This window comes from Protopterus annectens, chromosome 1.part2 (assembly GCF_019279795.1).
Source record: "Protopterus annectens isolate FY-2018-M chromosome 1.part2, PAN1.0, whole genome shotgun sequence".
Taxonomy (NCBI): domain Eukaryota; kingdom Metazoa; phylum Chordata; order Ceratodontiformes; family Protopteridae; genus Protopterus; species Protopterus annectens.
In genome coordinates, this window is record NC_056727.1 from 989,406,966 (window position 1) to 989,426,874 (window position 19,909).

Below are 19,909 nucleotides of genomic sequence, written 5' to 3' on the forward strand. Positions count from 1 at the left end.
AGTTTGTCTGCCATAATCTAACTAAAAGAGCCCACCAAAAAAAAACTGTCACAAACAGATGGCAAGTTTTAATACGTATAAACTACCAAACTCTAAACTCTACAAGTCAAGAAGTAATCCTAAACTCTCACTTTACACTATCTTAGAACTTCATTTAAGATTAAATTAAACTAACCTAGTTTACTTTTTTTTTGTAGAAGAAGAAGAGATGCGCATACTCAATTACTTAAGAGAAAAAAGAGGGAGGAAGAAATACAACACAACCACCAACTTACAAATTCTGAAGCAAAAGTTATCAAAAATACCAAACCACGCTTGAGAGATGAAATCTGTGTCTGACTCACTGGAGCAGCAAATGAAATCTGAGATAGTTGGGTGGTAGCAGGGCATTATCGGTACAAGGGAGGAGCTTGAGAGTCAAATCCAAGTCTGTGGAATGTGGCCAAGCTGGATCCAAGGGTCAGATCAGAGACCCTATCATGAGGAGGAATGAAGGAGACAACATTAGATGAAATGCTCATGAATTTGAGGTACTGTATATAACCTACCAGACTTCCGAGGAGTAGGAAGTTTCCTCTCAGGTAAACTAGAAGGCATGAGGAAATTTTAAGTTATGTACTTACCATAACTTGGCATCTGTGTTGTCCTTCTTCATTCTTCCCCACAGATGGGTCATGGATCCGATCCTCGGATCTGACTCAGCCACATTTTCACAGACTTGGATCCGAGTCTCGAGCTCCTCCCTCTACCTATAATGCTCTACCCCTCTGCCACCCAAACCTTCTCAGATCGAGTTTGTTGCCTAACATCTAAAGGACAGATGTAGCGAAAGCAAAAGAAAAGAAATAACCAGAAGCTCAAACAGGAACCAAAGGTTCCCATGAATTCCACAGGTTTTTTAGGAGTCATCAGGTGGGGGGGGTGGCTGGGAGGGAAGGTGAGGAAGAATGAAGGACAACACAGATGTCAAGTTATGGTAAGTACATTAACTTAAAAATCTGATGTTGTCCTCTTCATTCTTCCTCACAGATGGATCAGAGCCCCCAGCTACTTCACTCTTGGGTGGCCTCAAGGGACGATATGCCAGAGCACTGCCAAACCAAAGGCAGCTCTGCTTCTGGAAATGATGCCCAACTTGTAAAGTAGTCATCTTGGGATTAGTGTTTCTGTTTTCTCCTAGTGAGAGAAGGACTACAATGACAATATTTCCTGGAGACTGCTGAACACCAGAAAGCCTAATAACTGCTTTATAGGTGACAGCTTGGAATATGTGCTTATATTCTATTCCTGGTGAGAGAAGGAGCAGAGTGCATTGATTCCTGATTGTTTCTGGTTGGGAAGTGAGTGTCTGCACTTAACATTCTTGATTGGTCTGGTTGCTAATCAAAGCATCTACCAGGAAAAGGGTACAACAAGCATACAGACCCTTGCATCACCTGGGACAAGACAGTGGATCACCAATCAGGCTGTGGCCTGCTTCTCATCTTGGGACTGGCGCTAAAGTTTTGCTTCTGGTGAGAGAAGAAGCAAAAAAGTATTGTATCCCACCAGAGTGAAGCTGTGGCAAGACCACCATAAGTAGCAGCCATTCATGTGACTCTCCTCTTTTCAACATTCTTGACAAACTAATTCTTTGTTTTCAGTAAGTACTGCTTGATTTGTTTCTAACTTCACAATATCTACCTAAATATTTCATCCATAAATTTTCAGGGTCTATATATTAGTTTCCCCTCAAGTGCTTGGACATCAGTGAAGCAGAATAACCTATACTTGTTCTCTTAGCATTTGAATGCGGTGAAAGGGTAACGATGCTGTCTGATTTGACGTGTCCAGAAGGACTCCAATCACTGTACAGGTGACGGATTTGACTTTGCCAGGTTTATGGTAAAGCTCAATGACTGGGATAGATGGAACAAATCATCTCTGGTTCGAATAAGTTGATGCCTGGCTGGGACAGCCAGAAGCCAATCATCCAAGTATGGAAACATTCGGAATCCTTGCAGTCTCAGGTGAAAACTGGTAATGACTGGCTCCCAGCATGAAGTGCAAGTGACTCCTGGAACGTCTATTTTGATGTGATAGTATGTGTCCTGTAAGTCTGCTGAGCACGTCCAATCATCCTTCGGCAACTGCGGTAGGATAGACTGAACCATAACCACCCCAAACTTTGCCTTTTTTTACACACAGGTTTAGACTGCTTACATCCAGAATGGGTCTCAGGTCTCCCTGTCTGCCTCCAGAATACAGCAGTTGGACAACATTTCAGGAGCACTGATAGGACTGGTCAGAGAAAGGTTTTCTGAAGCTCTGACCCTGCGGAGCTGCCCTGCCTCTAGGGTGCATTTCCCATTGAAACTTCCCCCTCTGCCTCTGGAGGAGAATTCCTCACTTTGTTCCTGGGAAGGAACTCAATTATGTTACCAAGGTTTCCTACCACCTCGCTGATTTCTTGAAAAGGTACACTGGGGGGTAGAAAACCTGACCCCAACAGCAGACAGGGCCTTCTCTACCCATTCACTGTGGGTTAGGATTTCTTTGGCTGATGGCTGGAACAAAGAGGAGCCATTAAAAGGGGCGTTAACAAAGGACACCTTGAAAACTCTGCAAAATCACAAAGCTTCATCCAGACATGCCTCCTAATTGCAATGCCCAAGGCGGCTGCCCATGAGGCGGCCTCCGTAGCATGGGAGATAAGCATCATGGAAGAATTAGACAGGGATGAAAGAGCTGCCAGTCGGGAAGACACTTTCTCAAAGTCCTCAGCCAACAAGGTCTTGGCTACAGATTCAAAAAGTTCTTTGACTAGATCACCCTGCAATCTAGTAAAATGTGCGGTATAGTTAAATGCTCTCAACGAGAAGGTGGCTGAGGCGTACACGTGCTTACCAAATCTGTCCATTTCTCTTGACTCCCTGTCTGGCGGATAAACAGAGGAGCTCTGCTCAGCCAGCTACTTTTTGGTAGCTGCTGCCATAATCATGTCATCTACCAGTATACCCTTATTGCAGTGGGGACAGTCCTTGGGGAGTGACAAAAACTTATCTGGCTGTTTGGGTATTGGCTCAACCATGTCTGGCTCTTTCCATGCCTGGCAGGTCACTAAATACACAAGCTGATCTGTTGGGCCTGCCATGAAAGCTGCCAAAAACATGGACTCCTCCAGACAAGGGGTTTGGGCAGACCAACCACCTCTTTGCCTTAGGATCTCTAAAATGTTCCCAAAGGAGATCCTTCTCCTTCATCAAAGTCTGTGTCCTCAGTGATGGACTCCAACAGGGAGTCAATGTGCCTCCTCTTGCATGACTTCTTATGACGAATCTCCTCTGTGGGGTGCTCAAAGGAGGTCTCATAAGAAAAGAGGACTTTCCCCAAAGGAAGCATTTGGAGATTTCTTTGGGCAGGCTGACCATGGACAGGAATGATAGGCTCAATTCTCCAATCCAAAGGGGGATGATGAGGAGGATCATAGCTTGAAGAGGTCGTGTTTCCTTGAGAACAGAAAACCCTCTCTACAACCTGGAATGCCAACAGACCTGGAGAATCCCTCCCCAATTCCCTTGAAACAGAAGCAATCAAGGAAGAAAAGGCAGGACCCCCCCCGCCCCCCCACTGTGGCTCCAGGCAGGATCAGACTCAAGCTGTCAAGCACCGAAGTGCCAAGAGGAATGGAAGGCTCAGAGCTGGACCCCTCCTCTTGATCCAATGATGGCCTCCCAGATATGAGACACACACTGATCCGATGACCTCGGAGCAGAGGTGGTCAGGGTGATTGTCTGAATTGAGGAAGAAGGCCACCTCGGATCCAACACCAACTCTTCTGAGTGGCTAAGATCCTTGGACTTCGATACAGAAGTTCAGATCGAAAAAGGAGACTGTACTGCAACAGGAGCACTTGCGGATCCCAGAGGGGATGGAGTGGGCAGTACCCCCATCTGGAGCTGAGTCTTGAGGATCTTCCTTATTCATCCTGTCCACATCAATTTCCGAAAGGCTCCTAGAAGACCTTGAGGAAGCCACAGACCCTGGCTGGGAATGTCTGCTCAGAGTCTGGAATACTTGGATGGTATCATAGGGGAAATCGACCTAACAGCAAACTCCAGGGTCCTTCTCTGAGCTCTAGAATCCAAGGCCTTAGGATCTGAGGCAGAGGTAGAAAGCATAGGAAAAGACCTCAGTGCTGAAGAATCAGTCAGATCCAAGGAACGCCTCAGATCCATCAATGCAAATGGAGGTCTTGAATCCGATGATGTCAGATCCGAATGTTTAGCCATTTTAGCTAGAGGCTCCGAAGGAGCCCTGGAGGGCTTATGAGAGTGCTTCTTGAGGTCAGTGTGCCCCACCATACTCTTGCGGGGGGGTTAAGCCCCTGGAAAGGAAGTATCTGAATTGGTAACAGGCCCTTAAGAATCAGGTTGTTCTTGCAATCAGCGATCGCTCTAGCACTAAATCCCTCGCAAATCTGGCAAGTTGACCTGAGGTGTTCGGGGCTTAAACAATACAAACACCTGCTGTGCACGTCAGAATGTAGAATTTTGTGTCCACATTCTCAGCAGCGTTTAAACACTGTAGACCTATCTGACATTATTCCACACAAAAACCCAGTACCTGTCAAAACAGAAAGGAAAGGCACTGAAAACAACTCAGACTGTTGCACTACACAGAAGAAACTACCGTCTACAACAGCTCTATGACAACAAAAAGGAAATATTTTTTTTTAATATATACAAGTCAAAAAGGGAAAGAGAAGAGCGAAGAATGCAAAGCTCGAAAAGGAGCTGGCAAAGTAGAAGGGAAGAACAAGAAACACCTGACGCCTGCGAAAACTAGAGGTAGAGGAGGAAAAGCAAGAATAGAGGCTGCTATAATAATAATAACAATAATAATAAAAACAAGAAACAGCTGAAAACTCTTGAAAAAAATTGAAAAAATCTCACTCTCAACTCGAGACTTCGGAGAACCACGTCGATCTCTGCTGGCAGCAAACGAGATCTGAGGAAGTTTGGGTATAGCGTAGAGCATTATGGGTAGAGGGAGGAGTCAAGACTCAGATTCAAGTCTGGGGAAAATGTGGCAGAGTTGGATCCGAGGATCTGATCTGTGACCCATCTGTGAGGAAGAGTGTAGAGGACAACATCAGATCATTCTTTAAAGCAGGTAACACAGGATTTGGCATTTCCAACTGTAATAAATCATACTACATTTTCTGTTTATAAGAATGTCATTCTGTTCCCACTGAAAAAAAACTCTTTCATCTTAGAAAAAAAATTCTGAAAGAATACATCTTCAGGGGGGAAATCTGAAATCATACTTTCCTCAGAATCAGAATCAGAATGTTCAGATTGCAAAGAAATTCCTTATGTATAACCCCCCCCCCCCATGAATGCTATTCTGACTGAAAATTCATTTCAGAAAGAGAAGGAAATCTTTTCTTTTTCTCGCCTGAGGAAACAGAAAGCAAAGGAAAAGCACCAGAAAGTTCCTTAGCAAATTTCAGTAAATATTCCCTGTCCAAAGAAATAGTAACAAGAGACTAAAAGATTTTATTACTTTGTTCCACTTTCCTAAGCAATTCTCTGGAAAAGGACAGACTCTCAGCAGGCACACTAGTTCCAGACGCTGGTTTCCAAGCTTAGTTAGAACCTTCATCTGCCCCTTCCCTTCAGGCCGACAAGAACCATTCTTCCTTGACTGCCAAAGATATTTCAGCCACAAAGGATGTGGCTATCACACAGTCTTTGGTGGCTGCATGTGTTATACCAAATGGAGTGGGGGGAAATTATAAGTGGCCACAGCACAATCATTCACCAGAGGCTGCAATGCAACAGGAGCTGCCTGAATCCCAAAGAACCCTTGATAACATTCTTTTTCTTATGGACAGGAGAAGTTAAACCCACAGAGACCAGAGACTGCTCCATTGATAAGTCAAGAAAGGGACCTCAGAAGCAGATAGAGCCTGGATGAGTTGGGAAAGGGTAAAGCAAAGAAAAAAGTGATTCTGAATTAAGTAAACCATTAAAAGTCTGCCATAAACACAACATCCTGTCCCAAATACACAAATACTCAAAAACTGAGTAAAAATTCTGTCAAAAAATAGAACGTTTCACACAAAATGATCACATAAGCATTTATACATATGTCACCTTAGACAAGCAATGACAGCCCAAAAATCAATACATTTCTTAGCTAAACCATATATTTCAGTCAGTGAAAAAATGTTTTCCTTTGAAAAATAAAACTAATGCAAGGTTTTCCCCCAAAGGTGGACTTACCAGCCAGGCTTTTTTAGGATCGCTAGATGACTGACAGCTCCACCTGATCCACCAAAGGAGAGCTCCTCAGTGTCAAAAAAAGCTCTCAAGGTTTCTGCACTCTAGCTGTCTTAAATGGAGCACTGCTTGAGCTCCTGACAGTTTGAGTACGTGGAAGGCACCCTTAAGCTTTGTAAGCTGTCCAGTCACAGGGAGTAGGGCCCACATAGCTTACGCTACTGCTTCAGTGACCAATGCATTAAAAATTATTTATCAGTTACCATAGATTAGCAAGTCATCATGCATACAAGTGAAAGACAATAAATAACTTGGTCCTTTTTTCTCCCAAACCCTCCAAACGTATGAAGGGGAAGATCATTAAAGTTATCAAATGGTTAAGCCACACTGAGTGAGAGAATACAAGTTTGTCTTTTCAACTTTTCCCGGTTAGGGGTCGCCACAGCGGAACTCCGGTCCGCTAATGATTAGCAGTAGATTTTTCTTAAGGTGCCGAGTTGCCAGCCCGACGCCCAACCTTCAGCGAAGGCACGCCTATTCACGCACATCTTTTGGAGGCCACTCGACTACGGGGAGAACATGCAGACTCCACACAGAAGGCACTCCAGCCGTGAATCGAACAGGAGAACCTCTTGCTGTGAGGCAACAACGCTACCGCTGTACCACCGCGGCTTGAGTGAGAGAATACAAGTACACAGCATAATTCTTTGGTATAGGTCGATTATTCAAGACAACTGTTCCTTTAGAATGTGGTACAGAAGAATCCAAAAGCTTTGTGGGCATTGTGTAAATACACTCTGCAAAAATTTACAGAGATGAACAAATGACAAGAACAGATGGCAAAACTTTCAACTGAAATTAAAAAAAGGAGGCAGCAGACAGCAGATCAATTGAATGAAATGCCAAATTTAAATTTTATTATGCAAGCTATGCTACATTCGGATAGTCTACTAAGCATGACCTGTTGGAAGTATCATCTGATTATTCAACGGCTAAAGAATAGTAAAAGGTAAGCTTTCACATACAACAATTAAACTCCATAGTGTTTAAAAAGAATACACAATTCATTAATCAGTTGAGAAATCCATACCTGTATTCCAGCATGGCTGCAAAGGTAAAAATCAAATTCGTAGGGGTGAGTGATGTCAGTGTCTACAGTTGTTCCAGCAGGAATATTGCCACTTCTGCCAACCTGTGAATCATTTCACAACATTAAGAATAGTTTACACAAACTCAGTCAAAATGCAGAGAAAACTTTTTTCCAGTTCTTTCTTTAAAATCTGAAACCTTACTCTAAGTGAATTTCTCAGCAGTCAATCTAGAATTATCATTAGTGCACACTCCTATTCTACTGCAATTTTCTGTAAAAACAGAAATGTAACTCTCTCACAATGGTAAAAACTTTCACTTTCAGTGAATAAACCACCTCTCTGCGAGAAGTACAAAATTAGAATGCATTTTAAAAGGCAGACACAATATTACTGCATACTTGGTTTATAATGTCATAAATTTTTATTCACAATGCCCTAAACAATATAAATGAGGTAATAAAATACTGTACTAAATTTTTTATACTTTGCTTTAAGGTCTAAAACAAGAAAAAATCTACTACAGCCAGTAAGGGCCACAGTTAATACCCTAAACAAACCATTAAACTTTATCAAAACTGTAGAGTGGTTAAAACTCACATAATGCAATGTAAACTACCAACTGCAGTAGATGTAATAATACTCTGAATATAAAACCTCCTGGCTAGAAGCAATTATACAATAAAGGAGGTTTAGTATTCAAAAACATGCTTGCTGATTGGACAGTCCAATTGGTTTGCCAACTGTAAATCAAACATGATCTCAACAAAATGAAATCAGGCTGCTGAAGTCTTCTTCCATTAGTACAGCAATAAAATGTTTACATAGGAGAGGTTAAAATATGTGGAATATCAGGGACATTCTACAAAAGTCAAGACAGTTGGGACTTAGTTACCAGCAATAAGACTGATCATACCTCTATCAACTGTGCAGAGTTTTATAGAAAGTCTCTGATTTTTCCACATATTTTTACCGTCTCTCTTAAAAAAATTAGATTTTCTGGTAAATCACGGAGGACTTCTTTCAGTCAATAATACCAGCGTTTCATACTTCCCGTAGTTCACAAACCGTTCACTGATGCCAAAACCTACTGTTCTAGCACTTAAGCTGGCACTATTAAAAAAACAGGGAGTGACAACTCCCTCTTTTCTCACCTACATCTCCTGCACTGCATAATATAAGCACAGTGGTGCACAAGAGGCAGAATAACACTAAAGTGCCATTACACAACGACCCCCCATTAATAATCAAAAATGTGCACGCTGATTAGTCAGCGTGCATGTTGTAAATCAGAGTTATAGTAATGGAAAAAGGTCCGGTCGCCCGGACTTTTTCCATTACTATAACTCTTTTTTTACAGCAATGGAGAATGCAAGATCTCCATTGCTTCACACTGTCTTGCTATGTTAAACGAGTTTAACATAGCGAGACAGCTTTCTCCGTTGCTTTTTTCAAAACTGTCTCGCTATGTTAAATGGATTTAACACACCGAGACAGCTTTAAAAAAAGCAACGGAGATTCTCCGTTGCTTTTTTAAAAGCTGTCTCACTATGTTAAACCCATTTAACATAGCAAAACAGTTTGTAAAAAGCAACGGAGATCTTGCTTTCTCCGTTGCTTTTGCCCACAGCTCTGATGTACTGCATAGGCATATGCATGCGCAGTACATCAGAACTGCCGCAGAATACCAGACAGTTGCAGAAGGGCAGCAAGGAGGCATTATACAATGCCATTATTTAAGAAAAGTAATTATTTTTTTTCTTAAATAATGTCATTGTATAATAGCAATAACCCAAGTGACCAAACCACACCAACCGTGGGTAAATTCAGCATTACCCACACCCAGGCATGGGTTATTGCTATATTATACAATGAGATTGTTTAATAAATGCAAGCAATTTCTTTCTTAAATAATGTTACTGCACAACAGCAACAATCCACTCCGGTGTGTGGGTATCACATGATTTACCCAAAGTTGGTTTTATTTACTCCCTTGGGCTTCTCACTCATGATCAAACCATGTCACCTGTGGATTAATCCTGTAATACTCGCACCAATATTAAAATATCTACCTGCTGTCCCATAGTAAATCACAGTTGTACAGACATGCCTCACTTTCTATCTATCACACACATAACATCAATGAACAATACTACCAGTGCCTTGTGAACTCATCTACTATGCTTGACTGAAGTACTAACACTGCTCATCTCATTTATACAGTATTCTTCCCTACCTATACACCTTATCTTCAAAATTAGACAACATATCAAACAAAGCCCCACATTTCACTGTTCCACCCCTCATACATACACACACACACACACACACACACACACACACACACACACACACACACACACACACACACACACACACACCACAGTGATTTACGATCCTTCTCAGCTGTAGTGATGGAGAAAAGGAACTTGTGCACCACGTAAACAAAAAAAAAGACCAAAACTGACTGCCTAACCTTACACAGTCTAGTCGACAAGCTTTATGAACTTGATTTCTCTGGGATATCAAACCTAAGCTTGACATCTTAGTCAATGCAAAAAAAATGTCTTTCAAACAAATTCACAGACAGTCATTATAACAATCATTGCTGAAGGATGTACAGTACTGCTGGGATATTAGTCAGGGCAGAAATCAGTCTCCCAGTCTGATCTGTTTCAGCATACAGATGTTCTATGGGTACACTTGAACAATGAAATACAAAAGAATTGTGTTTTAACAAATAGACAGGCCACACACATAAGGACTCGTAACTGCTTAGCTGGTCCTACCACTGCCAGTTGATAAATATGTTACTGAATATTATCTGACTCCAACTTTTATGGTTAAATAGCATTTTTTTCAGTCTCGTAGGCATGGAATTCCAGGATTCAGCTTCTGTTTCACAGCTGCAGTTCATTCTGCATACTTTGCAAGCAAAACAAAAACAGAACATACACTTGCGGTCTCAACTTTAGAGTCTCAGGTTCTGTACCTCCTGCTTGACAATAATTCTGAATGTAAAGTTTCCTATGTCCACAACCAACTCCCTTAAGGAAGGTAGCATCTAAATAATGTAATGAATCCTTTGACCTAGATTAACATTTCAAGACTCTGAGCTTTAGGTACTAAAATACGTGGACATCTGAGAAGTTATCTCGACTTTTTAACAGTTTTGCTCCATTCTCACTGGAAGCAATTACATATTTTTGTACACAAGTGCACTAGCGAAAAACAAGGATGTAGAACTCGTCTGAAACATTAATAACTTTAAAAAAATAAATAAAATACAAAACAAAATATAAAAACAGACCAGCGCTTTCATGCCTTAATACAGCGCTTCATCAGATCCTTAAAAACCTGTCTAAGCAAACATTTTAAAAGGATAAAGAACCAATCAAAAACAAGAAAAAATGCATCGCTAAAAATAATTACTCATTAAAATATACAACCAATGGTACATAACAGAAAACTTGCAGATCCTATCAGCCTGTCCATCTTATTACATCCAGATAGGTCAAAGATACACCAAAAGGCTAACAAATACAAAAATAATTAGCATAAACCAGAGAGCCAATTATGATCGAAAAAGTACAACACTTAACCAATGATGTTCAATTAAACACGGTGTATAGCCTCTCATAGGAATTACTTAACTCAATACATTAATTCAGCAAACACTAAGCAGAATAAAATATTGTTACACATTCATATATCACTAAAAGAGCACAAGTCTGATCTATACAAAAATACACATCCAGAGCAAATAAAACATACACTGAAATATGTAGCTAATAGTATCATATCAGAGAGGCTACACAGCCTGTCACTTTAACCATCATGCTGTATTCAGACAGGTCAAAGACACATTAAGGAGTTAAGAAATAATAAATAAAAATAAATAACAAATGAAATTAATAAATGGTTAACATAAACAGAAAAGCCAATAACAGGAAAGAAGCTCTTTCTCCCTTACTACCAGTGACTATGGGCGTGCCTCAAGGGTCTATTCTCGGCCCCCTCCTTTTTAACCTGTTTACAAATAATCTCCATAATGCCACAACTCCAGCCACCCTTATACAGTATGAAGGCAACTCCACTGTCATATGTTCTGCACCAACTCTACCTGAACTACAGAACTTAACCCAAACATCCTTCAATGCTATTGAATCATGGTTGTCAAATGCCCAATTAATCTTGAACCCAAATAAAACTAAACTCATGCTCTTCCACTCCACTAAATTCAAAACCCAATCCACTTACTTCAACATCACATCCAGTAATAAGACTTTGATTGAACCAGTACCATCCACTCAACTTCTCGGTGTTGTTATTGATCAAAATCTGAAGTTCACCTTACACATTGCCCAGACTGTAAAAGAAGTACACAAGAAAATAGGTACCTTATACAGATGCAAAAACTACTTAACCACAAACTCCAGAATAACCACAGCCAGAACTCATCTTCTGTTAACTTTACTATACGCCTCACCCATCCTTACCAACCTCTCCAAATCAGAGCTAAGCAAGCTAGACTCCTGCTATAATAAGATAGCTAAATTTGCCACTAGCTGTCCTCCTAGAACCCATCATTGTAAGGCCTTAAGACAGCTATCTTGGTTAGAACTACCCCACCAACTCATTCTCACGCAACTCTCTACTGCTCACCAAATGTATTACAAACCCGATAAAACACCAGCTCTACAAGGCCTCCTCAATCCCCATATAAGTTCCTGTACATTAAGATCCACTAATAAAGCTCTAATTGACGTAACTAGGAGTAAAAATAGCTTGGGTGACTCTCTATACTCCTACTACATTGCTAAACTGTGGAATGCCTTACCACTTGAAATTAGAACTATAACTAGCTTAAAAAACTTCAAGCATCACATTAAAGCCCACCTCACCAGTTCCTGGACTTGTACATGCACTGGGCATGGGTAGCCCAAACCATGCAACTAGCTGATTTTAAAATTTTAATTGCATATGTAATGAGCATTGAATTTAAGCCATATGACTACCTTATGTTGTTTTTTCTTTCTCTCTCACTGTTAATATCTGCCAGATTTTAAGTCATCAGTTTGCTATGCTACCTGTATATAAGAATAAGTATCATAATTGCACTCTTACTGTATACAATGTCACTACCTGATACTACTGTAAGAACAGTCTTCTAGAAGCATTGTTATACAAGATTATTGGTCTTGTCTCCCACTTGACCAGTTTATTCTGTTCTAGTCTTTTTACTGTTATGAATGTCTGTTACTATTTTTTTCTTTATTGTATTATACAATTTTCTTTCTACTAACAAAATGTTACAACAATGGAGCTTTTCTCCCCGGGTCTCCGCTGAAAAAGGGTTTTATGCCCAGTCGGACTCTCCCGGTAAACAAATGTAAAATAAAATAAATAAATAAAATTTAGAAGGTAGGTATAGTAACCAATAGTCTTCAAACAAACTGGATGTACAGCGTTTTGTATAAAATACCTAACTGATTAAAAATGATTCAACTAGTACTACATGACTCAAACTTTATTGTGCACATGTACATTGCTGTAATAAATCAAGATGCAAGGAACCTGATCTGTGCGAAAAAGTATATACTGGAGCACAGATCAAATAATACAAACCATGACAAAGAATAATCAACCTAAACGTAAAACAGCTGGATAATAAGTAGCCATCCATATCACAGCAAGAAGGCTGAAGTTATCTCTACTTTTTAACATTTTACTGCATTCTCACTGGAAGCAATTACATATTCTCTACAGCTGACATTTTTTTTTATACTCAATACATTTTATATAACTGCAGCACTTACTGAAAGTAACAACTACAGCTCTTTATGGAAAAGATAAATTTAGTTCAGCTTAAAACAGTTTTTCTGTTAATTTTACACAACAATAACTGCAAGCTTCACTTGTCTATTAGAAAGACAAAACAGCTCATCCTGTACTAGCAAACTGAGAAAAAGGAGACTGAAGGGCTGGGTATTATGCAAGAAGTTTAATCCTACTGAGCTAGCTACACTGTTTTGCAATTTTGTGATACAAGCTCTGTACAACAGTCTGAATATACAGCTCATGTAGGTTAGATTATATGCTCATTTCCTCTGTGTTGTTTATTATGCATCTTGATATTACTTAGTGTCAGAGTGGAGAAAATACAGCCAGAATTGAATACATAACACCTACAGAAGCAAATAAATATACTAGCTTTCAAGAGTTTGTATTGGGAAGTATTTCAAGGAAATTTGGCAGAAAACTGGAACCTATGGATTCAGAAATTTGACTTAAACTTCTCACTGCAGCTGAGAAGCCTGAAAAGGAGCATTGTGCTACATTCCTGCCTGTTGCTGGGAAAAAAAAAAAAGTCTTACAGTCACTAGGAGAAGGACGAAGCAGAAGAACTAAAGGATGCATTCAGGGATTAAATTTCAGCTCAGTAGGAATAGTATAGTTGTGTGGGTTCCTATTAGCAGAGTGAAAGACCATAATCGCGAATACGGAAAAGCCGAATGTCTGAAAAGGTGAAAATGGAAATGTCGAAGTGTAATGGTTAGCCTGTCTGTGGTATAGCTCCGTAAGGTAAGTGTGCGATAGATAGGACTTTAGGGTTAGGATGTGGGTTAAGGTAAGTTAATTGATGGGTGATGTATGTAAGATTTAGTGTAGTGCTAGAAGTAGGGTTTTATTTAGCTGTATGTATGTGTATTATTTATTTCTTTTGGGTGTATGTCTGTAGGGGAAGTGTGCGGTAGTTACGGACCTTAGGGTTAGGGAGGGGTTAAGGATAGTGCATAGATAGTTGTGTATGTGGGGTTTAGTGTAGTGTTGGAAGTAGGGTTTTGTTATATGTATGTGTATTTATTTTTTTTGCTGTATGTCTGTAGGGGACTTGTGCGGTAGCTACGGACCTTAGGGTTAGGAAGGGTTAAGGATAGTGCATAGTTAGTTGTGTTTGTGGGGTTTAGTGTAGGGTTAGAAGTAGGGTTTTGGTGCTTTACTTTAGGTTAGGTTAGTGTAGGTATGTGGTTTATTTATTTTGTTTGGGTAGGTAGTATGTAGCGGGTGGTGGGGTTGGCTGACTATGACAGTTCGTTATTTTATTTTTCGCTGTTTAGTGCATTCAGGATTTTTGCGGTTCACGTTATAGGTGTCGACGTTTAGGTATTGTGTAAAAGGGTTTTTCGATTTGCTAATATAGACCCCAGTTGTGTACACTTACCATAAATGTAGATTTTAGAGTGTATTCACAGTTGCAGTCCTGACTTGTGGGATTTCCTGCTGTGGAAACCCTTGGCCGGCCCAACTACCAGAGTAAAAATCTCCCTCCTCCTAAGGCTGGGGGATACCCTACCCTGACGTCAGTATGCCTGAGTATAAAGGGTGCCAGCCAACACCATATCAGTTTTGCCTTGCCCCTTAGAAGGTAGGAGCCCCCAGAATGAAGCATAAGCAAGGGACAAAGATAGAAAAAGGAGCCTGCAGTGTAAACACCCAAGGGGTCCTCTGGTTAGTGAAGAAAACAGAAACAGACTACTACTGTAGGCAAAAGGGAGAAGGAGGGAGAGAAAGAACACTGCAACAGTGAATATACTAGAACATCTACATTTATGGTAAGTGTATAGCACTGTACTATGTTCATTGTGTTTCACTGTTAAGTCCTGACTTGTGGGATGATTCCCAAAGCTGAGATGAGGGTGGAAGGTAGATTATGAAGAAGAGATGATGCTCTGCAAGATGGTAGTGGCAAAATCCTGCTTTAGACTTGGAGAAGGCTGATAAGTGGTAGTGTTTGCTAAAGGTATGCACAGATGATCAGATACCAGCTTCCAAAATATCTTTGGTAGGTACTCCTTTCAAGAAGGTAGCAGAGGTAGAAGTAGCCCTAGTAGAGTGAGTCCTTACAGTTTCAGGAAGCTTTTTGCCATGATGGCTGTAACAAAAGGAAACACAGTGAGAGATTCACTTGGAGGTAGTCTGTTTGGAGACTGTTTCCATTCAGAGCCAATGGCAAAAGACACAAAGAGTTGGTCTGACTTTCTGAAAGACTTAGTTCCATCAAGATAGTAGCAAAGCTGTCTGTGCACATCAAAGGGAGTGAAGGATTCTTTCCCTATGGTTCTGAAGCTTGGTGAATACGTTGGGCAAGTGGATGGCTTGATTTAAGGATGAGTCCATCACCAGCTTGGGCATAAAGGGAGGATTAGTCCTGAGGGATACTCTGCCTGGGTGGAATATGAGAAATGGTTCCACTGCCATGACAGCTTGCAGCTCAGAGACAATGAGGTGATAGCCAGTGAAATGGCAGTCTTCCAGGTTAAGAATTTTAAATCAGCAGAAGCTGCTAGTTCAAATGGGGGTAGCGTCAATTTTTCCAGAACAAAATTGAGGTCCCATGGAGAAGTGGGCTGTCTCCTGGGAGGTCTGATGTGAACCACTTCCCTAAGGAACTGTTTCACAGGAGTGAGAAAAGATAAGAGGAGTAGGGATGTGGGCTGAAATGGCAAAGGTGTGAATCTTGACAAAAGAAAAAGATAGGCCTCTGTCCACCAGAGTAACCACGTAATCTAAAATAACTGAGATATTAGCAGAGTTAGGATTGAGGCCTTGGTGCTGACACCAAATGGAGAATCTTTTCCATTTGGCTGAGTATGATTTCCTAGTACTAGGCTTTCTAGTCTCTTTGACAATGTCTTGAACTTGTCTGCTTAGGGTGTGCTCAGAGTAGGATTTTGGGGAATTATCCAGGCTGAGAGTTTGAGTCTGTAGGCTGGGATGCACAAACCTCCCCTTGTCCTGAGTCTGAAGGTCCACTCTCCAAGGTAACTGCCATGTTTTTTCATTGGTTAAACTTAGTAGCAGAGGATACCAGTGCTGCCTGGGCCAGTCTGGGACTAGCAGGATGACCCTTGGGCCTTCTTCCCTGATTTTTAGGAGGACCCTTGGAAGAAGAGGCAGAGGAGGAAATGCATAAAGGAACAGGTGGCTCCAAAGGAAGAAGAAAGCATCTGTCCTCCAGGCTGTGGGTAATTTGCTCCTGGAACAGAATCTTTTCAGTTGAGCATTTTCTTTGGTGGCAAAGAGGTCTATCTGTGGGGATCCCCATTTCTGGGCTATACTGAGAAATGTTTCCCGATGCAGATGCCACTTGTGGGGATCCATCAAGTTCCTGCTGAAATGATCTGCTATAGTATTTTGAGTCCCTGGGAGGTACTGTGCCATAAGGTGCAACCCCACAGAGTAAGCTGTCTCCCAGAATTGCATTGCTAGTCGACAAAGAGGGTAACAGTGGGAGTCCCGTTCTTTAGTTATGTACCACATGACTGTGGTTTTGCCTGCCTTGACAAGCAGGACCCCTGGTTTCCACTGATCTTCGAAAGCCACTAGGTCCTTCTGCACTTCCATTAGTTTTTTCCAGTTTATGTGCTTGTGTCTGAACTGATGTTCCCATCTGCCATGGGATTGATGGTGTTGAAAATGAACCCCCCAGGGTGTCTCTGAAGCATCTGTGGTTAATGTTTGGCCCTGAGGGATGAGCCTGAAGGGAAGACCCAGGTTTTGGGCACATGCCCGTGTCCACCATGCAAATTCTTCCTTCAGGCAAGGGATTGGCTGAATTTCTGTCTCCAGGGACTGTGATTGCTGACATCACAGATTCTTGAGGTACCACTGGAGCATCCTCATGTGTGGTCTGGACAGAGGGGATTATGAGGATACAAGATGCCATGTAGCCTAATTCTCTGGGGAATTTCCTGGCTGAGAGGCATTGTCTCTGCAGAATGTTTTGGAAGTACTGAGTCAAGAAGGAGATCTTTTCTGGAGGGAGGAAGACCTTCTAAAGGGAGGAATCCAGAAGAGCTTCCAGGAAAACTAAATGTTGATGGGTCTGTGTTGGATTTGAGAAGATTTATGGTGAACCCCAAGGAGGTGAGGATGGCCTGAGTGAAGGCTAGATCCTTAAGGAGCTTTGACGGACTCTTGGCTTGAATGGGGCAACTGTCCGTATAGGGATAACTCTGGATCCCTCTTGTTCTGCAGAAGGCGATCACTGGAGCTAAACACTTTGTGAAGCTGCTGGGAGCAATAGACATGTCAAAGGGCAGTGCAGAGAATTGAAAGTGACTGCTACCTGCTATGAAGCGAATAAATCTTCTGCAAAATTCCACTATAGGGATGTACAGGTAAGCATCTTTTAAGTCTAAGGTGACCATTAAAGCCTGAGGGGTTATCATGGGAAGTTTTTGAAGAGTCAACATTTTGAATTTTGGTACCAGCAGGGACTGATTGAGGATGGACAGGTCTAGAATAGGGGGCCAAGAGCCTTCCTTTTTGGGAATGAGGACTAGCTTGGAGTAGAACTATCTCCCTATTTGATGAGCTGGTACTTGTTCCACTGAGCCCTGTGAGCATAAGTTGTGAATCTGAGAAAGGACCTCTACTCTCTGACTGTGTGGAGCATCCAAGTAACCTGAGTATCTTAATGGCATTTTGAAAGTGAGCTTATAACCATCTGAGATTTCAGACCCCACTTGCCTGTAGTAATGAGGGACAAGTTTTCCTTAAACAGGGATAGCCTTCCTCCTAATCTTCCTCCTATCTTTTCTGGAGAGGGTTGGAGGGCAGGTAGGAGAAAGGAAGAGTCATGGTTGCTCTCTCCCAGAGCCCTGTGAAATAGAACTCCCCTGCCTAGGTGTTCCTGAGGACCATTGCCTGGGCCTTTGTGATCGCTGCTGCCTTTGATGCCTCTCTCTCCGAGGCTTCCTCTGGCCACCTTTTTATTGAGACAGAAAGGACCAGGGGTTAGTGGAAACATTCCTACTAAACCTAGGAGACTGGACTTGGAGGAAGTCCTTGACAGTTTGCATAGATTTTGCCTTATCTTCCATCTTTTTCAGCACAGCCTCAGCCTTTGGGCCAAAAAGGAAATTCTTATCCAGGGGTGCATCTAGAAGTTTGGATCTGACATGGTCTGGCAGGGTCTGTTCCTTAAGCCATGCATGCTTCTTCTAATGACAAAGCCAGACATAGCACCTGGGTTAGAGGCTTCCATAGCATGACAGCCACAGTGTAAAGAGTGTGTAGCCACCTGGGAGCTGGAATGGCAAAGGTCCAACAACTCTTTAGAAATGTTCTTTTCCTCCAGGGAGGATATCTTTTGCTTCATTTTATCTAAAATACTGTGTTGATATTTTATCACATGAAACTGGCAGTTAAGGGCCATCATGGCTAGGATAATGGAAGTGTAGACTTTTTTTGCCAAACCTGTAAAAGGCCCTGCTTTCTTTGTCAGTAGGTAAATGTTTTTTGAAGAGCTGGCTCTTGCTTCCTTGGGACTTGGAGTGACAAACTCTGGGTCAGTAGAGGGGTTTTTGAAGAGGCATTTATGGGAGTCCAAAGCCTTCAAAATCTGTCTGATTTTCTAGGGGCTGGAGGTAGAGATAGTGCATTCAGGGAAGAGTCCATAAAAACATCCTCTACCACCTCCAATACAGGAAGGATAGCCAAAGGTTTCTGTTCTGGGAGGTCAAGGAACTTCCTAACCCTCTTTTTAGATTGTGGGTATTCCTGTGCCTCCACTGGAAAAGTTCCCTCATGGCATTGAGTTTTCCCCAAAAGTGACGTCTTCAGCAGGTGAAGCTGAAAGCAGATTCTCCTCAGAATCTGAATCTTCAAAAGAACTAAGGAAGGGCCCCTCCTCTAAGACAAAGTCCTCCTGGTCAGACTCCTCATCTGAATCAGGAGGTTCAGAGAAAACTTCATGGGTAGGATTCCTCTTCTCTTTCCCTGGGGAAGACTCCAAAGGGGGTTGCCTAGCTCTGACTAAGGAGAGCAGCTAACCTAACCAGACCTTGCTGATAACCTGCTGAGTGGGAGCCGGTAGGCCTAGACATAGGACCTGAGGTAGAACCCTTCACAGAAGTAGCTTCGGCCTTGGGCCTAGCTATGTCCACCATTGTGATGCCAATCTCCTTGTAAGGCAGAACCATAGCAGGCTGTTGCCTCAGAAGAATGTCTCCGGTACAAAGATCGCTCGTCAGAAGCTGAGGTCTGCTGAGCGACTCTGGACCCGACCGATGACCTCAAAGCCAAGGCCTGTGTAGAAGTTGAGGGACCCGACAGCATATCGACACCATAAGGGTCTTGACAGAGGCCTGCATCACCACCTCAGTTGCAGAAGGGGGTTATGAAAGCACCTTGCGCTCCTCAGCGATAACAAGCCTTGGGGGGACTGGCAGACTGTGAATGGTTGTTGTCCGAGGCCGTAAGCTTAGGGTGCTCATCCTTGGAATGACTGGCGGACGCCACAGAACAATGCAAAAAAAATTGCAGACTAAGATGCCTAGCTAAGATTTTGGGCCTTAGCCTGATAGTCCTGGAATTGAAACAGGCACAATAATGGCAACTAGGGACATCATGATCCGCGCCTAGACAGATGACACACAGAGTATGAAAGTCTCGGTGTGGGACTTGCTTACTACAGTGGAGACAATTGTTAACCTTATCCGACATGAGTTAAAGCAAGAAAGAGAGTTCCCCAATGGGGTACTCAGC

The 19,909-nt window shown here is 42.0% G+C and overlaps 1 protein-coding gene across 1 annotated transcript in view; it reads right to left on the minus strand.

Annotated features, from left to right (window-relative positions):
- The window catches only part of LOC122792213 (protein argonaute-3), a 1,955,650-nt gene that overhangs the window by 270,287 nt on the left and 1,665,454 nt on the right, over window positions 1-19,909 (minus strand). The window contains exon 17 of the mRNA XM_044059953.1: window positions 7,357-7,458. Within this exon, the coding sequence (XP_043915888.1) occupies window positions 7,357-7,458 (102 nt within the window). The remainder of the gene's footprint in view (window positions 1-7,356; window positions 7,459-19,909) is intronic.